Source organism: Bison bison, unplaced genomic scaffold (genome assembly GCF_000754665.1).
Source record: "Bison bison bison isolate TAMUID 2011002044 unplaced genomic scaffold, Bison_UMD1.0 scf7180017864225, whole genome shotgun sequence".
NCBI lineage: Eukaryota > Metazoa > Chordata > Mammalia > Artiodactyla > Bovidae > Bison > Bison bison.
This window is the reverse complement of record NW_011494797.1, coordinates 427,428-451,699: the sequence shown is the minus strand read 5'-3', so window position 1 is coordinate 451,699 and position 24,272 is coordinate 427,428. Positions and strand designations below refer to the sequence as shown.

Below are 24,272 nucleotides of genomic sequence, written 5' to 3'. Positions count from 1 at the left end.
TAGTTGACATCTTTAGAGGTACGAGGTGGCATTTCATTGTGGTCTAAAAAGAATATCTTGATTCCAAAAGGACTTATACTAATTCCAGGTATTTTAGAGGACAGGGGTAGGGAGCAGCAGTTGTACAGTCATAAGACACAAGTCCATGTTCTCCTTCCTTTGGGTGCCATGTTCTATATGCTTCCTAATAACATTTCAGAGCTTATTATACCCACATTCCAGGAAGCACATTTGCCTGGCTCTTCATCTCTCTTTTCTATGGTTCTCTTAAAGGTAGCTATTTTTCTCAGCATTCCTTGATGGTCAGCTGATTGCAGAGAATTTTTTTAAAACACCAAAGATAAAAAAATAAACCAGCAGGTTTATCATAGCAGAGGGCAGATTAAAGATGAAGGCACAGGGTCTATGCTGTCCTTGGCTATATACATGGAGGACAGTAACTGATCAATAGACATCCTCTGCATTATTTTAAGTGGATGAAACATAAGGAATGACAAGAGCATCTACTATGCAAATAATCAAGCACTCCTTAAAAAGCATACATATTTAAGACGTTAAAAAAAAGGAAGAATCAGAAACCAGGAAGAGATGGTTAATTCAATGTTCCACCAACACAGAAGCCATGTACTGGGCCTATGTGAATCGATCCACACGAACTTACCTATTTAGTCCTCACAGCAGCTCGAGGAGGTGGTACTGTTAGCTGCCTTGTAAGGGGGAGGACATGGAATTCCATGTCCTGTGCTTTTCCTCACTATTCTGTACTGCATACCTGGTTAAAACCATTTACTAACGGCTAATTTCTAAAACTTTGCCCTGTCCATCTATACACACTGTAATTCTCAAAGTCCTACACTTTCACAGAAAGCCTTCAACTCTAAAGACGCAGCTTATTTCCTATAGCAAAATTCCATCATTAAGACATTTAAGATGCCTGTTTTTCCAGACAGAAACCTTTCATATGTTAAACAAACCGTTTATAATTGTGTTCCCAGAATTATGTGCTTATCAGTGGGCAAAATAGTAGTACCTGAAGAAGCTTAAATCCAGAAATCTTATCAGGAAAAGTTATTAAACCATACACACACACAAGAAACAAACTAACAACACAAAAAAACCTGATACCTGAGAAAGTATCTGTGAAAATACCTGTACTTAAAAATATGCTCTACTGGGGGAAAAAGAATCAACACTTTCATCCACTACAAAACAAGAAATCCAAAGAAATTAAACTTCAGATGGTGTATAAAAAGAACATGTGAAAATGCTCTGATGTGCATACCTGAGGTATAATTGACATTTTCTTCCTTAAATCATGAAGACCAATTTCAGTTGTCAAGATCTTATCAATCCAGATTTTACCTTCAGGCTCCGACAATCTAAAAAGGGCAGCGATGAGGGAACTTTTTCCAGCTCCTGTTCTTCCCACAATGCCAACCTGTAAAGAGATCCAGGAGGGATTAAGAACTAACAATATGCAACAAACCTAGGAAAAACCCTAGTTGCTGAAGATGAATTTTAAAAGTTCTACTGAGTGTAGTCTCTCTAGTTCCTCAACTGTGGCACTGTTGAGATTCGGGGTCAGGTAATTCTTTGTTGGGGAAGGGAGGCTGTCCTGAGAATTGTAGGATGACCAGTAGCCATGGAGTCTACCCACTTGATGACAGAAGCATGCGCCAGATGGTGGAAACCAAAAATGACAATGACAAATGTGCCATGGTTAAGACCCCTGGTTCCAAGAACAGAATCAGTCCAGTCACTATCAGCAAAAAGTCAGAAGCTTTCCAAGTGTTCCATTAGAATTCAACTTTTACATTAGTTGTATTCCTAGTGTCTAGATATTTTAAACATTGAGAATTATGTGAGCAATTTTGCAGATATGTCAACAAGTCAAGTCAGAAGTCTTACATACAAACAAATATTCAGATTTCCAGATTTCTTTCAGTTAAGAGAAGTATTCTTTCGTAGACAAACTAAATCACTTCCAGATAATAAATACCTTACTAATGACTAGTCTTGAAAGGAAACATCTTAAAATTTTAAAATGCAAGTCTCAGTGTCTTAAAAGGCAGTAGCCAGGCAGACAAAACACACATAATGAGGTCAACAAAAACAACAAAACAAACAACACTTTCTATTTATATGGGACCTTTCATCTCAGGACTTCAAAAGACATTTTACAAACCAATTAATACTTATAATTAAACCCTGGAAAGATACGTGTCAAGTATCAGCCAAGTTATTAAAATCTAAGCAAAGAGAAATTAAGTGCATTAACAATAAGATCAAAGATTCAATATAATGCATGTAAAATGCAGATCGGGAGTAAAACTTCACTGTAAAAACTGGTTAGTTGTCCGAATTCAAACATGTATGCAGAAATCCATCTTTTTTACCAATTAGGTGGCAGACTACAAATTCCCTGGTGGGGCATATGACTTTCACGTGTGCTAAGTCACTGCAGTCGTATCTGACACTCTGTAGCTCGCCAGGCTCCTCTGTCCGTGGGATTCTCCAGGCAAGAATACTGGAGTGGATTGCCATTTCCTCCTCCAGGGGATCTTCCCAACTCAGGGATCAAACCAGCATCTCTTCATTTCTGTCACTGACAGGTGGATTCTTTACAACTAGCGCCACCTGGGAAGTCCACGATATTAGCCAAGCCCAGAGGGCATAGCCAGCACCGGCAACTTGTGACCAGCAGTGCCCCCTCTGCGGGCTTCTAAAGTTGGCTTTATTGACGTTTGTGTTTTGTCTTCATCATCATCTCCCTCACCACCAAGCTCGCACTCACTCAGAGGGGGATGTGCTTTTCACTCACTTGTAAAGAAATTTTAAAAACAGGGAAGAACCAAACCACTCTAAGCACTGATTATACTATGGTAACTTGACTTAGTTTCTCATTAAATACTTCCAAAGTTTCAAACCTTAAGTCTGTAAAGACAATAATTCAATTTCAAAAGTTTAACTTTAGACACATTAACAGAAAGAAAAGTGGCTTTTCTTTGTACCTATTTTGTACGATATGATAAATCCCGAGTTATATAATATAGATGGGACACTTTCTGCATCTAGGCAGGTCCTAGGGTCGCAAGAGTCGGACACAAAGGAGTGATTTTGACTACTTGACTACTATGCTACTCATATTGGTGGTGGTTTAGTCGCTAAGCTGTGTTCGCCTGTTGTGACCTCATGGGCTGCAGCCTGCCAGATTCCTCTGACCATGGGATTCTCCAGGCAAGAATACTGGAGTGGGTTGCCATTTCTTTCTCCAGGGGATTTTCCCAACCCAGGAATTGAACCTGGGTCTCCTGCGTTGCAGGCAGGTTCTTTACTGAGTCACCAGGGAAGCCCATGCTATTAATATCTATCTGCTATACTGAAACTGATGCATCTGTGTAAACTGGGATATTTGTAGACTTTGGGTAAATAGCCAAGATGTGGCAGGGGACACTGAGGGCTGTGCAGGGCCATAGGAATGCAACTTCAACACTCTAGTGAGGAGAAGTAAGAAAAGAACAACTCAAATAAAACCCAGACCAGGCTATCTCTACCGTTCACTCATAAAACTATCATCTGAAAGTCTTTCCCAGGTCACCAACGGGTTTTACGAATTGCCCATGGAGAGTGCCACTAGTGTCACTGAAATTTACATTCCTGAAACCAAAGACATTCAGAGAAAATCTTTACAGAGGTCTTGCTCAAATGCAATGCTGAGAAAAGAGGTCTCTTTGGGCCTGAGACTCTGCATTTCTGAGAGGCTCCCAGGTGTTGTAGGTGCTGCTGGCCCTGGCAACACAGTCAGAGTCGCAAGGAATTAGGAAGCTGAGACAATCTGGGAGTGAGGGGAGGGTTTGCTGAGGATATATTATGTAAAAAGGAGAAAGGTAGGAAACTAATATTTTTGCACATTATAGCAAGGTCTAGTAAGCATCTGTAAAAATGTATTATCCAAGTAATAGCTCCGAGCGAGAAAAAAATAACAAACCAAAATCAATCTACCTCTAGAGCTGGAAAACGCTTTAAAATGGCCCAGTACTTTCTAAAATGATCAAATCAACCACAAAATCATCTAAATGAAAAATGCAGCCCGTGTTCAGAATCTACTCAGGAAGTCTACGGTGCTATTTACCTCATTTTGGTTCTTTATTTTTACTTACTATTTCTTCTATGAATTAGAAAGCAGCATAATTAATTTTTATTAATTTTTCCCATTTACTTCTGGGAATCGGGGCAGCAAAGAAAATGAGAGAAAGAGAATTAAAGCCCCAGTTGTGCTGGGCTGGCTCACTCCCACATCCCCCCCACTCCCAGCTCTCAATCAAATCCAGCACGGAAGGGGCGTCCTGGAGTGACGGGGGCTGGGCCAGGTGAGCAGGCGGGGAAACCTGGGATGCACGCAGGTAGAGTGAAAGGACTTCATGAGCACACTGCCCGAGTGTCATCTCCAAACACAGAAATGACGCTAACAGTGACACTGACAATGGATTGAGACACAGATCAAAAGTCACATTATTGCAGTTTTTAATTCACTCTCCAGACTCACTTTGCCTACATACATTTTAGAAGCTCGGATAGACCTATGACTCGGGGATTTTAAGATGGAAGAATGCATGTAGTTGTATTGCAGTTTCTTAGATAATTCATATTTTATGGCATTTGGGGGAACTTAAGATGGGTAAATTAACAGAAAATATGTATACAACAGGAAATATGGTGGACACAATGTCTGCGAGCAAGCAAACCTCACTTCCTTCCCAACCTAGGAGCCAGCTTTTCCTGTGTGACTAACTGAAGCTTCTCCGTGCATATCATTTGGGCGTTAAATTGAATACTCTTTCGCGTCACAAGGGTATCATTCATTAAATTACAGCTCCCGTCCACTAGATGGGTCTGTGGTGGGAAGAGTTTTAAAGAGCAGTTAAATACCAAGTATTTAACACGGTAGGTAATAGGTTATTTACGCAGTTGTGCTGTGTGTGTGTTTTGGTTACTGGTTGTTCACAGCTATGTGTTACTCATTCACTTTCCCAGCGAGGAGTCTCTCAGCACACTCTGTGTGCCCTGAAAAATACAATTTTGTGGGGGAACAGAGATAAAAATAAGATGCTCTCTGATCTTTAAGAAGCATTAGGGATCTGTGAGATACAGACTCCAAATTACAAAGTGTGTCAAAGATGCCATCAATTAACTGTGGTAAAGTACAGATAACGTAACACTTACCAACTTAGCCATCTTTACGTTTAGTGTTAAGCGCTTTCACTTTGTTGCCCCTCCAGAATATTTTCCTGGTAAAACTGAAACTCTGTATGCATTATACAATAACAAACAATCCCCCTCGCTCAGGTCATGGCAACCACCATCCGATTTTCTTTCTGTATGGATCTGAGTACTCTAGGAAATCCCAAGTAAGTGGAATCCCACAGTACTGGTATCTTTTGTGTCTGCCATATTATCATTTAACCTGATGTCCTGAGATGGGGATTTTCTTCCTTTTTCAGGCTGAATGTTTCACTGTGAGGATAGACCACATTTGTTTATCCATTCGCCTGTCACTTTCTTTAGACATAAGACACTGAGGAAGAAGTCTTTCAGAAGCAGATGCACTAGAGTCAGCTCAGAAAATGAGGAGCCGTTCATCGGGCAGGTGCCGAGGGGAAGGGTCTCTGAGGAGGAGGGCAGCATGTGCAGTGGGAGCCGGGAGGACAGCAAGCTTCGGGAGAGCCTACAGACGACCCGAGTGCTGAGAGTATGTGAACATCAGAACCTGAAGCTAGAGGGGAGGTGGGGCACGAGGTAGGCAGGGAAGAGGTTCCTACCACCTTGTCGACTCTCACTAAGTCTCTTTTCCAAGAGCCTGCCCTGGTTCCCACCGACAGACCGATCGAATCTTCACGCACACAGGATGAAAAGACTTCCCCCCGACATACCGCTCAGGAAGCCAATAGCAGATGCGGGGCTAAATGTTCACAGGGAAACTATTACAGAACAAAGTGGCTGAAGCAAACCTTTTCTTTTGATTTAATGAGTGCTGTCAGGTGCTTCAATACCAGAGGCCCATCTAGGCTATATGAGAAGTTCACGTTGTCAAAGATGATCACGCCTTCATGGGGCCAGGACGGCAGTGGGCGTTTTTGGTATTCCCAGGGCGCTTCCTTTTCCAGATCTGTATACTCGATCACCCTTTCCACTGAAATCATCTGAAACACAGGACATCACACGAGTTAGGAACAGAGGGTCTTTGTAATGGATACCAGGTTATAAATGAAACTTCTGCTTTTGTATCTTTATATCTGCATTTCTATAGTTAACAATACCTCAGGTCTTAGCATCTACAAAAGACAGAAGTACTAAGATGATGTGTAACCTTTTCATTGTCTTGTAGCACATTTATCATGCCTACCATGTTCAACATTATATCAAGACTAAATGACCTAGAGAAATTGAATACTCTATGTTACCCAATTTTCATATATGTTTTTAAAACTTATTTGCATTGACATACTTGTCAATGAAAACAGTATGTATGGACAGAAATCATTACTAATATTTTGCTAGAGAAGGATCATCTGTTGTAGATGAATAGAACTGGATGGTCACTACATCTCATTTTAATAATTAGCTACTTTCTATTCTATTAGAGAGTGAAACAGACAAATTTCAGTGTCATCATTTTTCTGTCTTTAGGAGAAAATGAAAATATTCAAAAAAGGAAGCAATTTACATATTGACTGCTGCTGCTGCTAAGTCGTTTCAGTCGTGTCCGACTCTGTGTGACCCCAGAGACAGTAGCCCACCAGGCTCTGTGTCCCTGGGATTCTCCAGGCAAGAACACTGGAGTGGGTTGCCATTTCCTTCTCCAAGGCCTCCTACACAAACCTAACTTGACACCTTTGATAGTACCTTCCAAAAGAAGGGCCATCGGTAAGTTCAGGCATTCAACACATACAAGGAGACATTCTAAAATGGAGATGGTGGGGAATAATTAAATTAATTGAACAAATAAACCTCAAAACACTAAATTCTTAAACTATTAAATAACAAATGTAAACAAGCCTCTAAGAAATAAGCTGTATCTTCTGCAGGATGTCAGAAACTCCCTCCTACAGAGACATGTATTAAATTTGAAGACAGCTTGTGATGAATATAAAACCAGCTGACGTGGCATACATAACACTGACAAAAGATGTATATATTTTATTTTAAATAAATGTTAAACAGATGCTGGAAGGATCTAACAAACCCTGTTAGCTATGATGTAAAAAAGTTTTAAGAGTTTTTTTTACATAATATAATTGCCTTTATGTCATTTAACGTTAAGGAAAAGGCTAAAAGGTAACATCACCATATTTTCAACTTCAGCACTTTGCCTGACACACCACTGGAACATCCCCATGAGCGTGAGGGCGTAGGATAGCGCCAGGCCAACCTGACCAGCGTCCAAAGCTAAATGAGGAAGAAGAAAGGAAACATTTCAGTCCCACTGTTAGCCCTGAACTGGACTCCTTCTGTCACTGTGCCTAGATCACTGGCACACAGATAGTGTTACTTTTACTAACTACTGATAGAGACCGTGAAAGTAAAAAAAAAAAGAAGAAGAAGAAATAAAACAACCACTATGAACACAGAAAACTATTAAAAGAGCATATTAATCCTGACAGGGTTGACATACTCTTGACAGTTACGATGTAGGGAAAGAAACACGTCATCATGCAGACTTTCGTCACTATGGTTTCAAGGATCATCATGTAATTCCACTTTTTACGTGCAACGCAGCCACAGTTGAAAACCACGAAAAACAAGTCAATTGGTTCTAAGAGCCACTGCTTTTAAATCTAGAATACTGCTCTTGTTGTTCCATTATTAAACCCAATGATTCAGTGTTATTACTATGGAATAGTAATTCACAATAGGGATGGTGAATGCATGCCATGCACACCAACACCACCCGCTCATCTGGTACCCACACAGCAGTGAGGATGGTGTTCTTTCCTACAGACAATGTTTCTCACCGCAGTACACCAGGCATCTATAACCAAGAGATCCGAGCAGTCCTAAAGCCACAAGCTGGACAAAAAGCTTAACAGCAAACTTGTTTCTCTCCTCCCAACCTAAAATGCTATCAGTAATGTTCAGAAGGTCAGTTGCTAGGCTGAATTCATCCCACTGAAGACAGATTAAAGGGACCAAAGAACACATCAAGAAGTCTCACCAAAAGCCTCATCAAGACACAAGTGACTCCTCTACAGGGGCCACACTGCAGAATCACATGGTGCAAACACTTTAACACAATTCATTAGAACGAAACCGTATACTAGACAAAGGGGCAATAAGGTAAATTAATAACTGCAAATGAAGCTGTAACTGTAATCAAACTACAGTGATGCACTTACTTTTTGCCAGAATCAGGGACCCAAAGGCAACAACAATGACAAACACAGCACAGATGGCATCCAGACGCACAGCGAACCATCGGGACGTCGTCAGAAACAAGAACCAAGCCTCTGGATTTGAGGACAGAAATAAGCAGAATGAATAAGCAGAGATATCACGTAGGCTGCTTTGATTTGGGATGAGGTCTTCTGCACAGGTGAACCACAGAAGATTTTTACACAAGTTAGGACAGCAAAGTTATAGGCTCAAGCGCCTTGAGGACTGCAACAAGCTAGGTTCTGACATGACAGTGTATGGGAACATAGGAATCACTCCAGGAGCCTTGTGGGAAGCAGACACTGGAAACTTCAAGCCACAGGTTATAAAGAGAAATATGATCCTAATGATTAACATACAAAAATGGTCTCATCATTGTGTGTCTCGTGGTACTGGGCTCCACGTGAGGCTTATCCTCTCATAAAGTTGACTGTTCCCAAGTCTATGCTGGCACAGGATACCTGGCACTGTTTCCAGCACTGCCTGCACTTACTACAGGGTCCCACATTGTGTTAATTCTTAGGAGCCAGTATTTGAAGGACCATCAGATAACAGTATCTGCATGTGGCTTCCCAAATGTCATTTCATCAGTTGGACCAGGATTTTTTTAATGTAGAGGAAATTCTGGATGCCATATCTGATAATGGAGAAATTATTTTCCTTAATGCTCTGAAAGGATGAGATGTTTAGATAGCATCACCGACTTAATGGACATGAGTTTGAGCAAACTCCTGGAGACAGTGGAGGACAGGGAAGCCTGGCGTGCTGCAGTCCATGGGGTCGCAAAGAGTCGGACACGAATGACCAACTACAGCATGCTCAGAAAAGAGTCGGCAAACTAACAGCCTGTGGGCCAATAATGGACACAGCTTGCTTTTTTAAATAAAGTTTTATTCGGAGATAGTCACAGCCATTTGTTGATGTATTCTTTTTGCCTGCCTTAGTGCTATAATAGCAAAGCTGAGTAGCTGCAACAAAGACTGTGTGTGTTTTTTTATAAGTTTGTGGACATCCTTCTTAAAGGGCCAAAGCCATAGGATGTGGTGACAGTTGGACAATGCAAGGTAGTAAGAGGAGGAAAAGCAGGGGGTGACCGGGGAAGAGGGGAGCACACACAGGGTTCTGAGAGGAAGGGCTGGGGGAGGCAGGTTTACAGAGGGGAACACAGGGTGGCAGAGAGGTGCGGCCAGCAGGGCCACCTGAGAGGGAGGTCAGGCCTCAGAAGGCAGCATATCCCATCCTTTGAAATCATTTCCAGAATTCTACAGACCTGAGTGCAAGTCCTGGTGTGAGTCGAACAGTTCCTGAAACCTCTGTTCGGCTTTGTACGCCCGGATGGTCCAGAGTCCCTGGAGAGAAGATGATAAGTGGGAAAACACCGGGCTCCGAGCTGGGGAAGCAGAGACAGACACACGACAGAGAACGTCAGGGAGGCTGCACGCAAGAAGTCAACTGTTTCCTGAGCTTGGCTGGTCATTCATCTTCCCCAGGGGCACACCCAGGGCTTCTTGGCAACCGCCTGGCAAAGTACCTACTGTGACCCTCAAATAATTCCTCTTCCCAAGCTTCACTTTCACGACCCGCATATAACAGATTCCCTTCAAAGTCATCTTTGATCAAATTCAATTTGGACCTGTATTTAGATAACACATTTCTGTACTAACTCATTCATCAAGGTCCCCCTCAATCTTGCCTCCCTCCCTATTCTTCCCTGACATCCCTCCAGGTAAGAAGTTATAATTCTCTAATTTTTGATTATCATTTTTACACTTAATCCTCCATAAAGAGTCCTCACTGCACTGAATTTTGATGAACTTTGTGCTGTCACCACCAAAAGATTAGAAACTTAAGGGCTGGCAGAGGACAGGGTGCGATGAGTGAGGTGAGCAGACAGTCTGCCGTCTCACAGCATCATCCCTGCCCCTGCACCAGGAGTCTCTGGGCGGGTCACAGAGAACCTGGCACTATACCGCCCTTGTGACCGCAGGACCCGGGCAATTAAGGCGTCTTCTTCTCTGGCAAACTGACGGATGTTCTTATAACTGCCCTGCTGAATACCTGAGGAATTTGGAGGTCACAGTGGCATGAGACACTCACATCACCCTTGTAGAATCTGGCATGGTCTCAGTGGTCATTCTCTTTTGAGTGATTTCATGTGGGTTTGGGCCTGGTGGCACATGACTGGCCACTTGCTTCCTGCCATCTTTTCAAAGAGCCCAGAGACCACAAGCAGCAGGGTCAGGATCCTGATCATCAGGGAACAGGCTGCAGGCTGCCGGGCAGTGAGGACCACATATGGTTCTCATTTCCATTGTTAACAGGGCTGTAAGCTGTTTTTTTCCATAGGTAGACTGTAACCTGTTACCTCTGTCAGGGACGAGTGATAACCTGTGTTGTATTAATATCATCAGGACATCACTTTGCTACCTGTGCATCTCCTGAAAAAGATCATTACTTCTAACATGATGCACTATTTTCCTTTTTAGAAAAATGATGCAATATTTCCTTTTCCTGAGTGGCTGGGCTATGTTAGGAAGCATGTGATGAGCAAGACAAAATCGGTCCCTATCCTCACGGTGCTCACATTCGCTCTCCTTGTGCTATAATGCAAAGCTGCCATTAACACACTACCCGCTCCGTGTGCCTTACGGGCCACACTGACTCATAAGGCCCCTAATATGCAATTACCAAATGTAGACTTGGTGAGAAATTCTAAAACGGAATCTGCAGGATTTCAGGGTTCTGGTTAATTATCATAAATGGAAGTCAGTCTGCACTGACATCCCAACCTGAGAGCCCTGGTACTCACTTGTAGATTCTAGGCGTTTGACATCTCGCGATGTTTCTAAGAAATATCGCCGGAGAACAAAGAAAACAATGCCAAGGGGAACCAGGGGTATGGCAATCCAAGGAATCACTGCCACTGCCACGCCCACCACACCAATCACTTGTAGAAATGTCTGAAAGAGAAAATATAGAAACAAGGGCCTGTTTATCCAGCATTCTCCTAAAAAATAAAATTTATTGGGTTGTTTTGTTAGGATTAAACTCCTTTTCCTCAAAGGATATGTTGGAAAAAGGTGGTCCTCATAGTGTTTACTGTACACTTACCATGTGTGAAACACTGGGCTAAGTACGAAGTTTCTAGGTATAAGCTCTTTTGATCGACTAAGTAGCCTTAAAGCGCAGGCAGTACCATTTGGAAAAGATGAGAATATCTGAGGCTTAGAAAACAAACTATGAGATAGTCAGCTGTCATCCTATCACAGATGAGGAAACCAGAAGCCTCAGCTATACGTGGAGGGATAAAGAAGTGGTTGGTTACAAATTCTGAGTTCAGAAAAGGAAGAAACACTCAAATATTGACCTTTGAAAGTTGGAATTCTTCTTTCGTGGTTTTCTGTCTGTAGTGACTGTTTATGAGTGCTGACTGTACATAGGTCTGCACATTCAAAGTATCACATGTATTAACTCATTATTCATCACAGTAACCCTACTGAGTAACAGCATAATTATCTCATTTTGTAGATGGAGAGCAAAATCAACTTGATGTCGAATGCAAAGCGTAAGTCACAGAGCCAGGGGTAGTCTGGGCGTGAGTCACTGTGATAAATTTAATCTTCCCCCAAACCTACAGCCAACTTTCTATCATTATGCTAAAGATTCAAAGTGTGCATTTCAAACAATTATTCGATCCAGTTTTTCACCTGAGAGAATATGGTCATTATGGACAATGAGGAGTGATTATTTTCTTTGCAGCCAAAGACAACCTACACCCGGAAAGCAAAATCCATTACCCAGGTATCGTGCCATCTCAGACAGAGCTTGGGGCTAACCTTCTCAAATACTACCAGGAAGGGTAAGACACTCCAACACTCTTAATCTGAGCAAAAACTCAGCTTTTGTGTGAATATTTAACTGTTATAAAAATGTTAAGCATTTGGGAGACCAAGGGAAAAAGTGGTGTGCTTATCAATCCAAATGAATGATATTTTCTATTCCATGCAGTATGAATTGGTAGTTGATAGTAAGGAAAAAAGCTAGAATTTGCAAACTTGTGAATCCCCGGAAATTCAACTGTGTCCTCCCTCAGGTCAGCCTTCTTGGAGCAAGCAGCCTGGTTAGGACATCAAGATGACTAAGACTGAGGACCCTGTCACCACCACGTGTGGAAGGGAAATCTGATGAGCACCTCTGAACAGATGCCGTCTCGGGACAGCAGCTGTTTCTGACAAAAACACAGTGGCATCTAAATAAGCTAAGTATACAAACATGGCAGAGAAAGGGAAAAAGAAATGCTTTCTGAAAAAATGTTAATGGCTTTGTGTAAAAACCATTCGAAAAATGTGAAAACTAAAATAACTGCTTTATTCCTACTGCACACAGCAAATTCTCTATCACTGAAGAAATTCCACCATTTCCTAGATTAAGTTGACAACCAAGTAAGTGGTGGTGACTACCTCACCCTCAAATTACCAATAATAGATAATTCATAAGGCTCGCCATGGGTGCCACCTCTCCAGTATTTTACAGGCATTATATAATTTCATTCTCATATCAAATCTGAATAGGAGATTTCTCTTTTAAAAGCTCAGTGAGGTTTAGTAATTTGCTCAAAGTCAGAGAATTCATTCATTTTGACTCCAAGCCTGTCCTTTTAATTTCTGCCTGCTATGGTATCCCATATACACATAAAATTCATAATAAAAAAGTTAAGATCTAAATATCATCCCCTATTATATTTTCGCCCATTTATCTGCATTTTCTATTTCTGTTGAATTTCTTAGGGTTACACGATAAACACTGTTTAATAGACACTTACATATTTTAATAAATACTGTTTAAATAAGAAAAGTTTCATAAGCGTAAAAAAAAAAAAATTAAAAAACAACCCAATTTAATTGTCATAAATACATAAACCCCAAGAACACAAAATGAGACTAAGTTTTATAAGTTCAATATATACATTTGGGTTAAAGTTTCCCCAGGAATTCTCTAAGTCTACAATTAACACTATATTCTAATATTGCAGATTTAACGTATTCCTTTCACAAACACAGTTTTAAATATGAGGGCCTGTTTGCCTGTTTAGTATTTAAATTCCAAATTGCTTACAGTCCTGTAGGAATTCCTAGGTATCTACCCACATTTTACTTTCAACTTAATTCCACAGGATTCTATTCCTGCTAGTCTTTGTGAAGCTTGTGCCAAAGAACATGTTTTCTATAAACAGCAGTAAAAATGTATTCTTCTTATTTTATGCAAATAAATATGCAATCCATACTTTTGGCTCACTCCATGCTTATTTGAACTCTCTCTCGCTCATGCTCATATTAGGCACAATGTGAAATATGTATTTAATCATAAAGTCACGTAATAAGTAGACATTACTTTTATTATCTGTGTACAGTATTAAAAAATAAAATCAGGGACATTAAGACTGCTAACACCTCAGAAGACTCTCAAACCTTTGAATTTTCCTGTCAGACTCTTAAGAATTTTGTTCGAAGTTGTAATAAGTACAAATCATCCTGACTGCCTTAAACTTCTACTGATTTATATGGAAGATATGACTTAAATGCCATAAACAAGATTCATCTCTTGGCACAAGTTTCTTCTGATTTAGGGAAAGAATCAAATGCTGCCGAGTTTTGATCAGTAAGGTGTCTGCTGATGTGGGTGTAGGAGTGATTCTATTTATTCTGGAAACATGTGAGATAAAAAAAATTACCTTTCAATGAAATGACTATCTCATCAATTGTACTGCTAGGATAATACAAGGTACTTGTTTTAAAATCTTGAACAGGTTAAACAAAACTCTCCAAGTATTAAGAAATAAAATGTAATTTCTATGTATCAATATTCAGTAACCTTCAAACACAGGATAAATATTAGTAAAGAGAAAAACAAGGAAAGCTCTTCAGTGTAAGGTCCTAAATCTAATACTGACCTAGAGTTAATATTATTGAGTCTGCAGGTGTTAAGCAAAGATGGTATCTTGAATGCTCACGGGAGTTTAGAGACCAGCTCTGGTTTGGTTCCAGACCCTTCGTTTATCACCTGTTTCTCTTCACCTCACCTAACCCAATTAATTCTGTTAAATCAGAAAATGATGGGAAGTTAGTGTGTCTTATCTGTATGATGAGATCCATACACACTCTAGTATGAATTAAGTTTTCTAAACGTGTGCTGTCCTTAGGATTCATTACCCATCCCTTTCATCCCTAATTTGACTGCCTCAGATCTTTTCTGAGGCATCCACCCTGGCTGCGAAACCTGTGTAATTCTTTAGTTAGCCCTTAATCCTTTGAGTCACACTTTGCTCCACTGAAGAGTAAATGGTGAGATTTGGTTTACAGTTCCTGACCCAACACTACAGAAACCATTAGGAAAACATAGTGCACTTTTCCCTTCCTTTGTGTTCAGCAAATCTCAATGATAAATACTTCCTGTCTAACCTTTCTCAGGGTCTGAGCTCATTATGAAATTCAAGACACAGAGTCCATCTATTTGCTATTTTAAAAAGGGCCACCTTAACACAACTGCATGCCCATATGCCCTGAAGCCTGAGCTCCACAAAAAGAAAAACCACGACAACAGGAAGCCTGTGCACGGCAATTAACAGAGTAGCCCCTGCTCATCGCAACCAGACAAAAGCCAGCACAGCAATGAAGACTCAGCACAGCTAAAAATGAAATAATTCAAAAATCTGAGTCAGTTCTAATGAGGTGGAAAAACCTAGAGCCTATTATAGAGTGAAGTAAGTCATAAAGAGAAAGATAAATATCATATACAAACATATATATATGGAATCTAGAAAAATGGTACTGAAGAATTTTTTGCAGGGTAGCAGTGGAGAAACAGACATGGAGAACAGACTTATGGACATGGGGAGAGGGAAGGAGAGGGTGAGATGTATGGAGAAAGTAACATGGAAACTTACATTACCATATGTGAAACAGACAGCCAACGGGAATTTGCTGTGTCTCAGGGAACTCAAACAGGGACTCTGTATCAACCTAGAGGGGTGGGATGGGGCAGGAGAGGGGAGGAAGGTTCAAAAGGGAAGGGATACATGTATATCTATGGCTGATTCATGTGAGGTTTGACAGAAAACAAAATTCTATAAAGCAATTATCCTTCAATTAAAAAATAAATAAATTTATTTAAAATAAATAAGATAACTAAAAAATTAAAAGGCACACCTTAAAAATAATCCACATAAAAGTGGAAATAAAATGTTGAACAAGGTACCTCATAAAAAAATTAAATAAAAGAAAGCTGGAGTATCTAACTTGAAGTTAGGATGGACTGCTAGAAATAAAGGAACACATTTCATAAGAATAAAGGGTCAAAACAACAAAATTTTGTAAAGCAATTCTCCTTCAATTAAAATATAAATAAATTTTAAAAAATTATAAAGGGCCAATTTTATCCAATAGATTTTTTTCTAAACCCAAATTTATATGCACCTAATAACATAGCTAAATAGTGTATAAGGCAAAATCTGACAAAGCTTAGTAGAAATACACAATGCCATACCCATAGGAGATTTAAACTTACCTACCTCAAAAACTAATAGGATAAACAAGTTAAAAAAAAAAAAAAATCAATGGAGATATAAAATATTTTTAAAACATCATTAACAAACATGACCTAATCAAGAAATACATGATAAGGTAGTCATTAGATGTTCTTTTCAATTATATATCCTATTCTATAAAGCAAGTAGCAACAAACTTTAATGGACAGAAAGAGTACAGAATATATTCTGACCTAAGTGTATTTAATAAGAAATCAGTAACAAAAAGGTAACTACTGTATCATCAAATACTTGGAAGTTCAGTAACACATTGGAAGTATCATCTAATTCAAAATTGAAATAAAATTAAAGTATTCTGACATAAAAGAAAATAAAAATCTACAGATATTAAAATTTGAAGGCCGCAACTAAGGCTGTGCTTAGATGCTGTGTATTTCCCCCGCTCCACACACAAAAAGACGTTAGGCCCAGAGAGCTTCATGAGTAGCTAGTGAAGAAAGTTTTACCAAATTCATCCAGGGAATTTGAGTCCAACATTATCATAATATAAAAACCAAAGACATTAAAAGAAACAAAAATCATAATCCAAACTGTCTTAACACTAAGGGACACACCAATAAACTGAATCTAACAACACAAAAAAGTAATATTTCACAATCAAACTTGGCTAGGTAAGTCAGAAACCCACAGGGCTGGCTGTTACAAGCGATAGGCTGGAACTTTTGGGCAGGAGCCAATACTGTTCACATAGGCAGAATTTCTTTCTATTCACAGAAGCCTTAGCTCTTAAGCCCTTTCAACAGACTGAATTAGGCCCACCAAGACTATCTAAGATAGGATTCCTTACTTAAGTGAACTGATTATGCACTTTAATCATTTTTACAAAATATCTACATAGTAACAGCTTGACTACTTTTTGACTGAGTAACTGTGGAATGCTGCCTGGCCAAACCGACACATAAACTGACCCTGGTAGCTTGGTGGTTAGGATTCCAAGCTTTCACTGCCACGGCCTGGGGTTCAATCCCGGGTCAGGGAACTGAGATTCCCACAAGCTTGAGGTAAGGCAAAAAATGAAAAAAAGAAAATACATTAACAAAAAGATACATTTCTCATGTATTTTTATGAGGTCTGCATACCTTTGATGCCAAAAACTGGCAAAACATTCCAAGAAAAGTATAAACCAATATAATTCATGAAGAAATGAAAATATTCTTGACAAAATACTAACGAATTGCATACAGTGATATGTACAGAAAAAAATACGTTACACATTATGACCAGCTGTAGTTTATTTAAGCAATATAAGGTTAATTTAACCTGCAAATATCACTTGGTATAATTTATCACATTTAAAGACTAATGGTGAATAATCATATGATTATCTCAACAAATGTAGAAAAACTTTGGCCAAATTTCAAGACCTAGTTTTGATTTTTAAAAACAGTAAAATTCTCTGGAATTTAGAAATTAACAGAAATATTCAGTCTACCTAAAAAACTGTAGTTAACATCATTCTTGATGGAAAAATATTGAAATAGTTTTGCCTTAATAGTACAAGAATTTATCACTCTTTTCAACATTTTACTCAAACCTCTGCCACAACAAGGAAATAAAACTAATAAATATTGTAAGTGAAGAAGGAAAACTGACATGATTGTGGATATAGAAAATTCTATATAATTAAAAAAGAAAAATCAAGTCCAAGAAATGGAAAGTAGATTCACAAACAAATCATTATATTTCTATATATTAGCAACAAGAAAGTGGATCTTTAAACAATTTAAGTGGATCTTAAAAACAATTCCATAAATACAATTGAAAGACATCAAATATTCAGGAATGAAGTCAATCAAAGCATTATAAGACTTTTATAAAAACTAAAAAACACTTCTAAAATTAAAGATGACCTCAGTAAGTCAAATATATAACTGACCTCAGACACTCCTCAAACTGATCTATAGATAAAAGGAAATATTAATCAAAATTCCAGAAGGCTTTCTTTGAAAACAAATTAAAAGGTTTCTAAAATTTATACAGAAACGTAAGTGATCTAGAATGATCAAAATAATCTTGAAGACGTAATGAATTAGAGGAATTAAACCATTATACATACGATAACTAAGACCGCGGTATCAGTAGAAGGATAAACAAATCAGTGGAACAAAATAAAATATGCCAAATAAATGAAGTATACAAACTCAGACTTGACTACAGAGAGTCAAATGATTTTGAATCAGGTGCCAATTCAATCCATAATGGTGTTGTAAATAAATGTGGCTAGCATAACTGGAGAAAAAAATGACCAGTAAGCATGCATGAAAAAGAACTCTATCATTAATCATCAGGAAAATGCAAATTGATACCACAATGAGAGTAGTCATCCACAAAAAGACTAGACACAAAGCCTGATAATACTATGTGTTGCAAAAATTGCAAAGGTGTGGAACAACCAGAACTCCCATATATTGCTGGCGGGTGTGTAAGATGGTGCAACAATCTTGAAAAGTTTTATGGTAATTTTAAGTTAACAAATGCTTACCTTATGACTGAGTAATTCCACCCGTACATATGCATTCGATGGAGAGGAATGATAACCTATGGCCATATAAACACTTCTTAGAGAAGTTTCCCTGCTAAAAGCTACAAACAACACAAATGTCCATCAACTAGAGAATGGATACATAAATTGTGGCATCTTCATACAATAGAATGACTCAGAAAGGAGTAAGAAAGAAAAGAACCACTGAAACATGCCACAACACGGGTAGGTCTTGAAAATCTTGAAAACATGTTAAGCAAAAGAAGGCAGCGCAGAAAAACCTGTACTGTGTTGACTCCATTTATTTTAGGAGCACAAAAGCAGGAAAACTGACACACGCTGACAGCAATCTATCACAACCGTTGGTCTGTGGACATTTACTCCAGAGGGCCAGGAGAGATTTTCTGAGGTGAGGAGAATACTCTGAATCTGGTTTTGTGTGCTAATCAAAGGAAGACTAAATCAACAGACCCAAAGCAAGAGTTGCAAGACACAAATGCATCCTGAAACTCACAAGGGGAGAACCACCACAAGATAAATACATTACAATAAATGATGTTCCACAATAGACTGAAGCAATATATCCACACGTAAAATGCTAAGTACAGGGTTTTAACAAAAATCAAGGAAGTTCTTCAGCACACACGCTCTTCATTTTGTTAAGAAAACTCATTGGTAGACAGAATTGAAGAAATGTGCCCAAGAATAGAATATGGAGGACTTCCCTGGTGTAGTGGATAAGAATCAGCCTGCCAATGCAGGGGTTCAATCCCTGGTCGGGGAAGATACCACATGCTAAGGAGCAACTAAGTCCAAGTGCCACAAGTACTGAAGCCCGAGTGCTCTACAGCATGATAAACCTGTGCATCCCAACTAAAGAGCAGACTCTGCTCGATGCGCCTAAAGAAAGCCCGTGCATAGCAATGAAGAACCAGTTCAAACAAAAATAATTAAAAAAAAAACAAACAAACAGCACATGGCCCTCAACATGAGTAAGTTATTTGATGTTTGATCATTTCTAAATATAAAGATGGCAAGGAGGGAAAAGTATTGTGAATGACAGCTGTAGTTTTCGAATGGACGTCATCCAATGATGCTACAATGTAAAATTTTATGCTCTAAACACCACCAGGAGGTTTGATAAAAATGGGGTCCTTATTTTTTTCCTTAGGTCTTAATTAGCTTCTTGTTAAACTATAAACATTATCACTGGAGCACACGTGCTGGCACATACAAAAAGCAACACTTGGTTGCCAGCCTGAGAAGGTCCCCGCTGATTAACTGTCACCAGGCTGACGCTGACGGGGCTGATTTCTAGTGTGCTATTATGCTGGGAAAAAACCCAACCATCTCATCTTTCGTTAAAAAGAAAGGTAAACAGAGCATATGAGTGGGCTTATGTGAAGTATATTACCTTGATATCAGAAACCCAAGGGTCAAGTGTTTGTAAATATTTCCAGTAACCAATATCATTGATTCTCCCTTCTATTAACAAGGAAACCCACTTTAACTCTGCAGTGTGCATAAATCTCTGGGACTAGCATTTCCAGGGAATATTCGATCCCTGCAAATTCCTAACTAAAACGCTTTTGTTGATTTTAAAAGCGTGAAAATGCTGTGACTCAGTTCAAATGAATGAGTTTACTTTTAAAGAGTCCGTAAAACAGAGATCTTTCAAACAGGGCAAGGCTGCCTAACTAACAATCTCTTTTGTCCAACCAGGATTTGAGGGAGGGGTTGGGGGAAGGGGTCAACACACCACAGAAAAGCTCAAAATGACAAAGTCATTGTTCAGTGAAAGAGGCTGGAATGCTTTCTACACACTTTCCCTGACATCTCTACACAATGAAATGCAAGGGTCAGTGGTACCGAGACAAGTAAAGGCAGTTCCACTCTTTGCTTTTATAAAAGCAAGTGACCCAGCCTATTATGCTGAGTCTCAGGCTTTGTTCTCAATATCCAGATGCAATAGCCTGTTCCTCTGCGCTCCCCTCTCTGGAAAGAAATGACTGAGGACACCTCCTTCACTTTTTCTTTTTGGGGGCATTTTCACTTCATAAAACTGCAGTCAGTGCCTTGTGTGTGTGCTGAGGGAATGACAAGGTCCCTGGTGGTCTCACCATGGCCAGCATTGGTGGCTCAAGAGGCCTCAGGATAAGCCCTTTGTGTCCATGAAAGGACCTGAAGAGTCAGTTATTTGAGAACAGCCGAGCTGTTGTTATGGTGTTTTCTAGGCGGGGCGGGGAGTGGAGGGGAGAGAATAAGGAGTGTGAGGAGGACAGGTTTGGCAATCCAGCTTTCCTCAATAAATTACAGCATTTTGTACCATGCAAGTTTGCATGCTCAGAGCAGTCTCCCAATTTTTTAGTCTGGATAAATTCAAACTTTATTAATATGCATAAGTTCTTACTGCTCATTTCCACATATTTTGCTATTGGAGGACTTCTTGAAAGTATGTGTGTGTTCCATCCTTTTAATGGAAGTGAGTGTGTGTGAAAGTCGCTCAGTCGTGTCTGACTCTTTGCGACCCCATAGACTATACAGTCCATGGAATTCTCCAGGCCAGAATACTGGAGTGGGTAGCCTTTCCCTTCTCCAGGGGATCTTCCCAACCCAGGGATCGAACCCAGGTCTTTAATGGAAAGAGTTCAGGAATAATTGAGATTCCTTGCTACATGTTACCTGAGATCCTGAAGATTCAGAAATTCTATGGAAATACTTAGCTCTATTCCCCACTGCCCCCCAACCCAATGAGCCTACATTAGAAAGTGTCCATTAGGGCCTTCCCTGGTAGTCCAGTGGGGCTTTCCTAGTGGCTCAGACAGTAAAGAATCTGCCTGCCACGCAAGAGACCTGGGTTCATTCCCTGGGTCAAGAAGACGACCTGCAGAAGGGAATGGCTATCCACTCCCGTATTCTTGCCTGGAGAATTCCATAGACAGAGGAACCTGAGAGATGATACAATCTTTGGGATCGCAAAGAGTTGGACACGATTGAGCAATTAACACTACCTTTCACTTTGGTGTTCTAGTGGTTAAGATTCCTCGATTCCAGTTCAGGGGGTATGGGTTTGATTCCTGATCAGGGCATTAAGATCCCATAGGCTTCAGAGTACAGCCAAAAAGTTTAAAAATCCATTAAAATCTTCAGGGATTACAAACCTAGAAACACTGTGATACACATTCACGTGGTGATACACATGGGCCTGGAAACTGTGACAATTACTTTAGTGCAACATAATGCATTATTGGATTATTTTTCCTAATTAAAAAATATATGTGGCATTTAAAAAAACTAGCCATTATTTCGGAGAAGGCAATGGCAACCCACTCCAGTACTCTTACCTGGAAAATCCCATGGATGGAGGAGCCTGGTGGGCTACAGTCCATAGGGTCGCTAAGAGTCGGACATGCCTGAGTAACTTCACTTTCACGCACTGGAGAAGGCAATGGCAACCCACTCCAGTGTTCTTGCCTTGAGAATCCCAGGGACCAGGAAGCCTGGTTGGGCTGCTGTCTCTGAGGTCGCACAGAGTCGGACACGACTGAAGCGATTTAGCAACTTAGCAGCAGCCATTATTTATCATTTAACATGTAGTTAGATGTTACACCAAGAATTTTATTGACTCCATTATGTCTACAGAACAAGTTTTCTGATATTGGTCATATTATCTCTATTTTATGGAGAAGGAAAGTACAGCTTTTTGGGACAAAGGGAGAGACCTAGGATTCAAGACTGGAAAGGCAGACCTTGGGGTTCCCCACTCCAGCACTTAAAGCTCTTGGCATCATGAATGATTACCAGTTAACATAAAATCTGTATATGATTCAATATACCCTCAGACCATGAAAACATCAAGTTTGTCCTAGAGATTGAAGAACTCTGCAAAAAAAAAAAACATTTTCAGGGTTCTCACATCATCAGAATCACACTAAATAGACTTCGGCAACTGCATTTTTTCATGCTCTATAATGAACAGTCAGTAACTATAATTTCACTGGACAGGCAACTGAAGAATCAAATTAGCAGTGTACAAACTTGTGACTGCCCCTCTGTTAGGATAGGAGGATAACAATGCCATCACCTGAGGGAACAGACTGTATTGCAGGGTAGAATCCCGATTAAGAACGGAGGGTTTTCATTAGCCACACCTGAAATCATGATCTGGCTGTTCCAAAGATGAACTTGGACAAACCAGTGCCTCTTCCTGTCTTCCCTACCTTTTCAAAACCCCAACATTCTACAAACATTCCAAACCAAATTCCTGTGTTGATGACACAAATCATCCTATGTTCTGACCCCCACTGGGCCTCTCCATCTCTGTCTCCTCCAATGACTGATCTCCAACTTCACAATCCAACTATTTACACTATGCCAGCCACACCAACATTCTACACTCTCCTGGGCTCCCTACCCTTTGTGCCTCATCCATCCCTAAATAAAGTTCTGGAAGCCATTCCCAACTCCCCAGGCAGGGTTTCGGAAGATGCTCCCTTAACTGCTGCAATCTAAATAGCTGGCCAACGCTAGAGTAATTCAGAATCTTAATGTTTTGGTATAATTTCGGAGAAGGCAATGGCACGCCACTCCAGTACTCTTGCCTGGAAAATCCCATGGACGGAGGAGCCTGGTGGGCTGCAGTCCATGGGGTCGCTAAGAGTCGGACACGACTGAGTGACTTCACTTTCACTTTTCACTTTCACACATTGGAGAGGGAAATGGCAACCTACTCCAGTGTTCTTTCCTGGAGATTCCCAGGGACGGGGGAGCCTGGTGGGCTTCCATCTATGGGGTCGCACAGAGTCGGACACGACTGAAGCGACTTAGCAGCAGCAGCAGCAGCATAGGCATCAGTTCAGAGTTTCTCTGTATAAATCCCATCTGTAATGCGTCATCGAGAACATCTACGACAATTGTGAAACTCTCAGCACAGAATTCTCCTTTATTTCTCCAATTCATCCCTCACTCCCACACATCTGCTGTCTCATTAACATATTTTCTATTCAAGCAAAGCCTTTATTTATTAAGACCACCCAGAATATCCAACTTGCCAGACAAACAACTCTTGCACTTGGAATTCACAATTTAACAGTTCCAATAAGTACTGTCATCTATGAAATTCTAACACCTTTCTATGATATATTAGTCTGTATTTCACTGAAGAAAGTACACTTGATTCCTAAATAAGCAAACATTCGGGCATTTGAAGGAAAAAAACAAAGGTGTCTGCTGGTCTTAGAGAATTGTGGGCAGGGTAATCTATTCAACACAGTGTTCAAAAAGCAAAGACACAAGAAACAAAGAAATAAAACAAAGCAGGTCTTTCATATAACTACAAAATAGTAAATAAATTCTCTTTAGGGAGTGAGAAGGAATAGGACAAGAAAAAGTATATAGAATATACACTTTAGAAGTAATAAAAATGAAAATTATCAAGTATCTTTCAAGGTTTACCAAATATACCCAAGGATGAGCAGAATCATCAAAAATGAGCTTGAACACACTTGGCACTAACTACATCCTTTAAAAAGAAAACTGAACAACCCGCTAAACACCCCTTGCCATACCTACTCTCAGCTGGTGACTGAAAGAAAAGACTGCTTCCCATTGGGCACTTGGCTTCCAGCCACACCTCCAACCCCACCATCCACAGGGGTCTCATTTGGGATCAAAGGTACCTCCTTGAAGCTCCACCCACCTCCTGACCCAGGACAAGGAGCTGCCTCCAGCTGCACCTCCCCTCCCCGCCCCCCCCTC

The 24,272-nt window shown here is 40.1% G+C and overlaps 1 protein-coding gene across 2 annotated transcripts in view; it reads right to left on the bottom strand.

Moving 5' to 3' along the window:
* LOC104992857 (multidrug resistance-associated protein 4) overlaps positions 1-24,272 on the bottom strand; it is a 176,435-nt gene that overhangs the window by 24,897 nt on the left and 127,266 nt on the right. For both annotated transcript variants that reach the window (XM_010845860.1, XM_010845859.1), the window contains exons 21-26: positions 11,240-11,390; positions 9,701-9,820; positions 8,394-8,504; positions 7,346-7,446; positions 6,009-6,200; positions 1,283-1,438 (exon numbers count right to left, since the gene is read on the bottom strand). In XM_010845860.1, the coding sequence (XP_010844162.1) occupies positions 1,283-1,438; positions 6,009-6,200; positions 7,346-7,446; positions 8,394-8,504; positions 9,701-9,820; positions 11,240-11,390 (831 nt within the window). The remainder of the gene's footprint in view (positions 1-1,282; positions 1,439-6,008; positions 6,201-7,345; positions 7,447-8,393; positions 8,505-9,700; positions 9,821-11,239; positions 11,391-24,272) is intronic.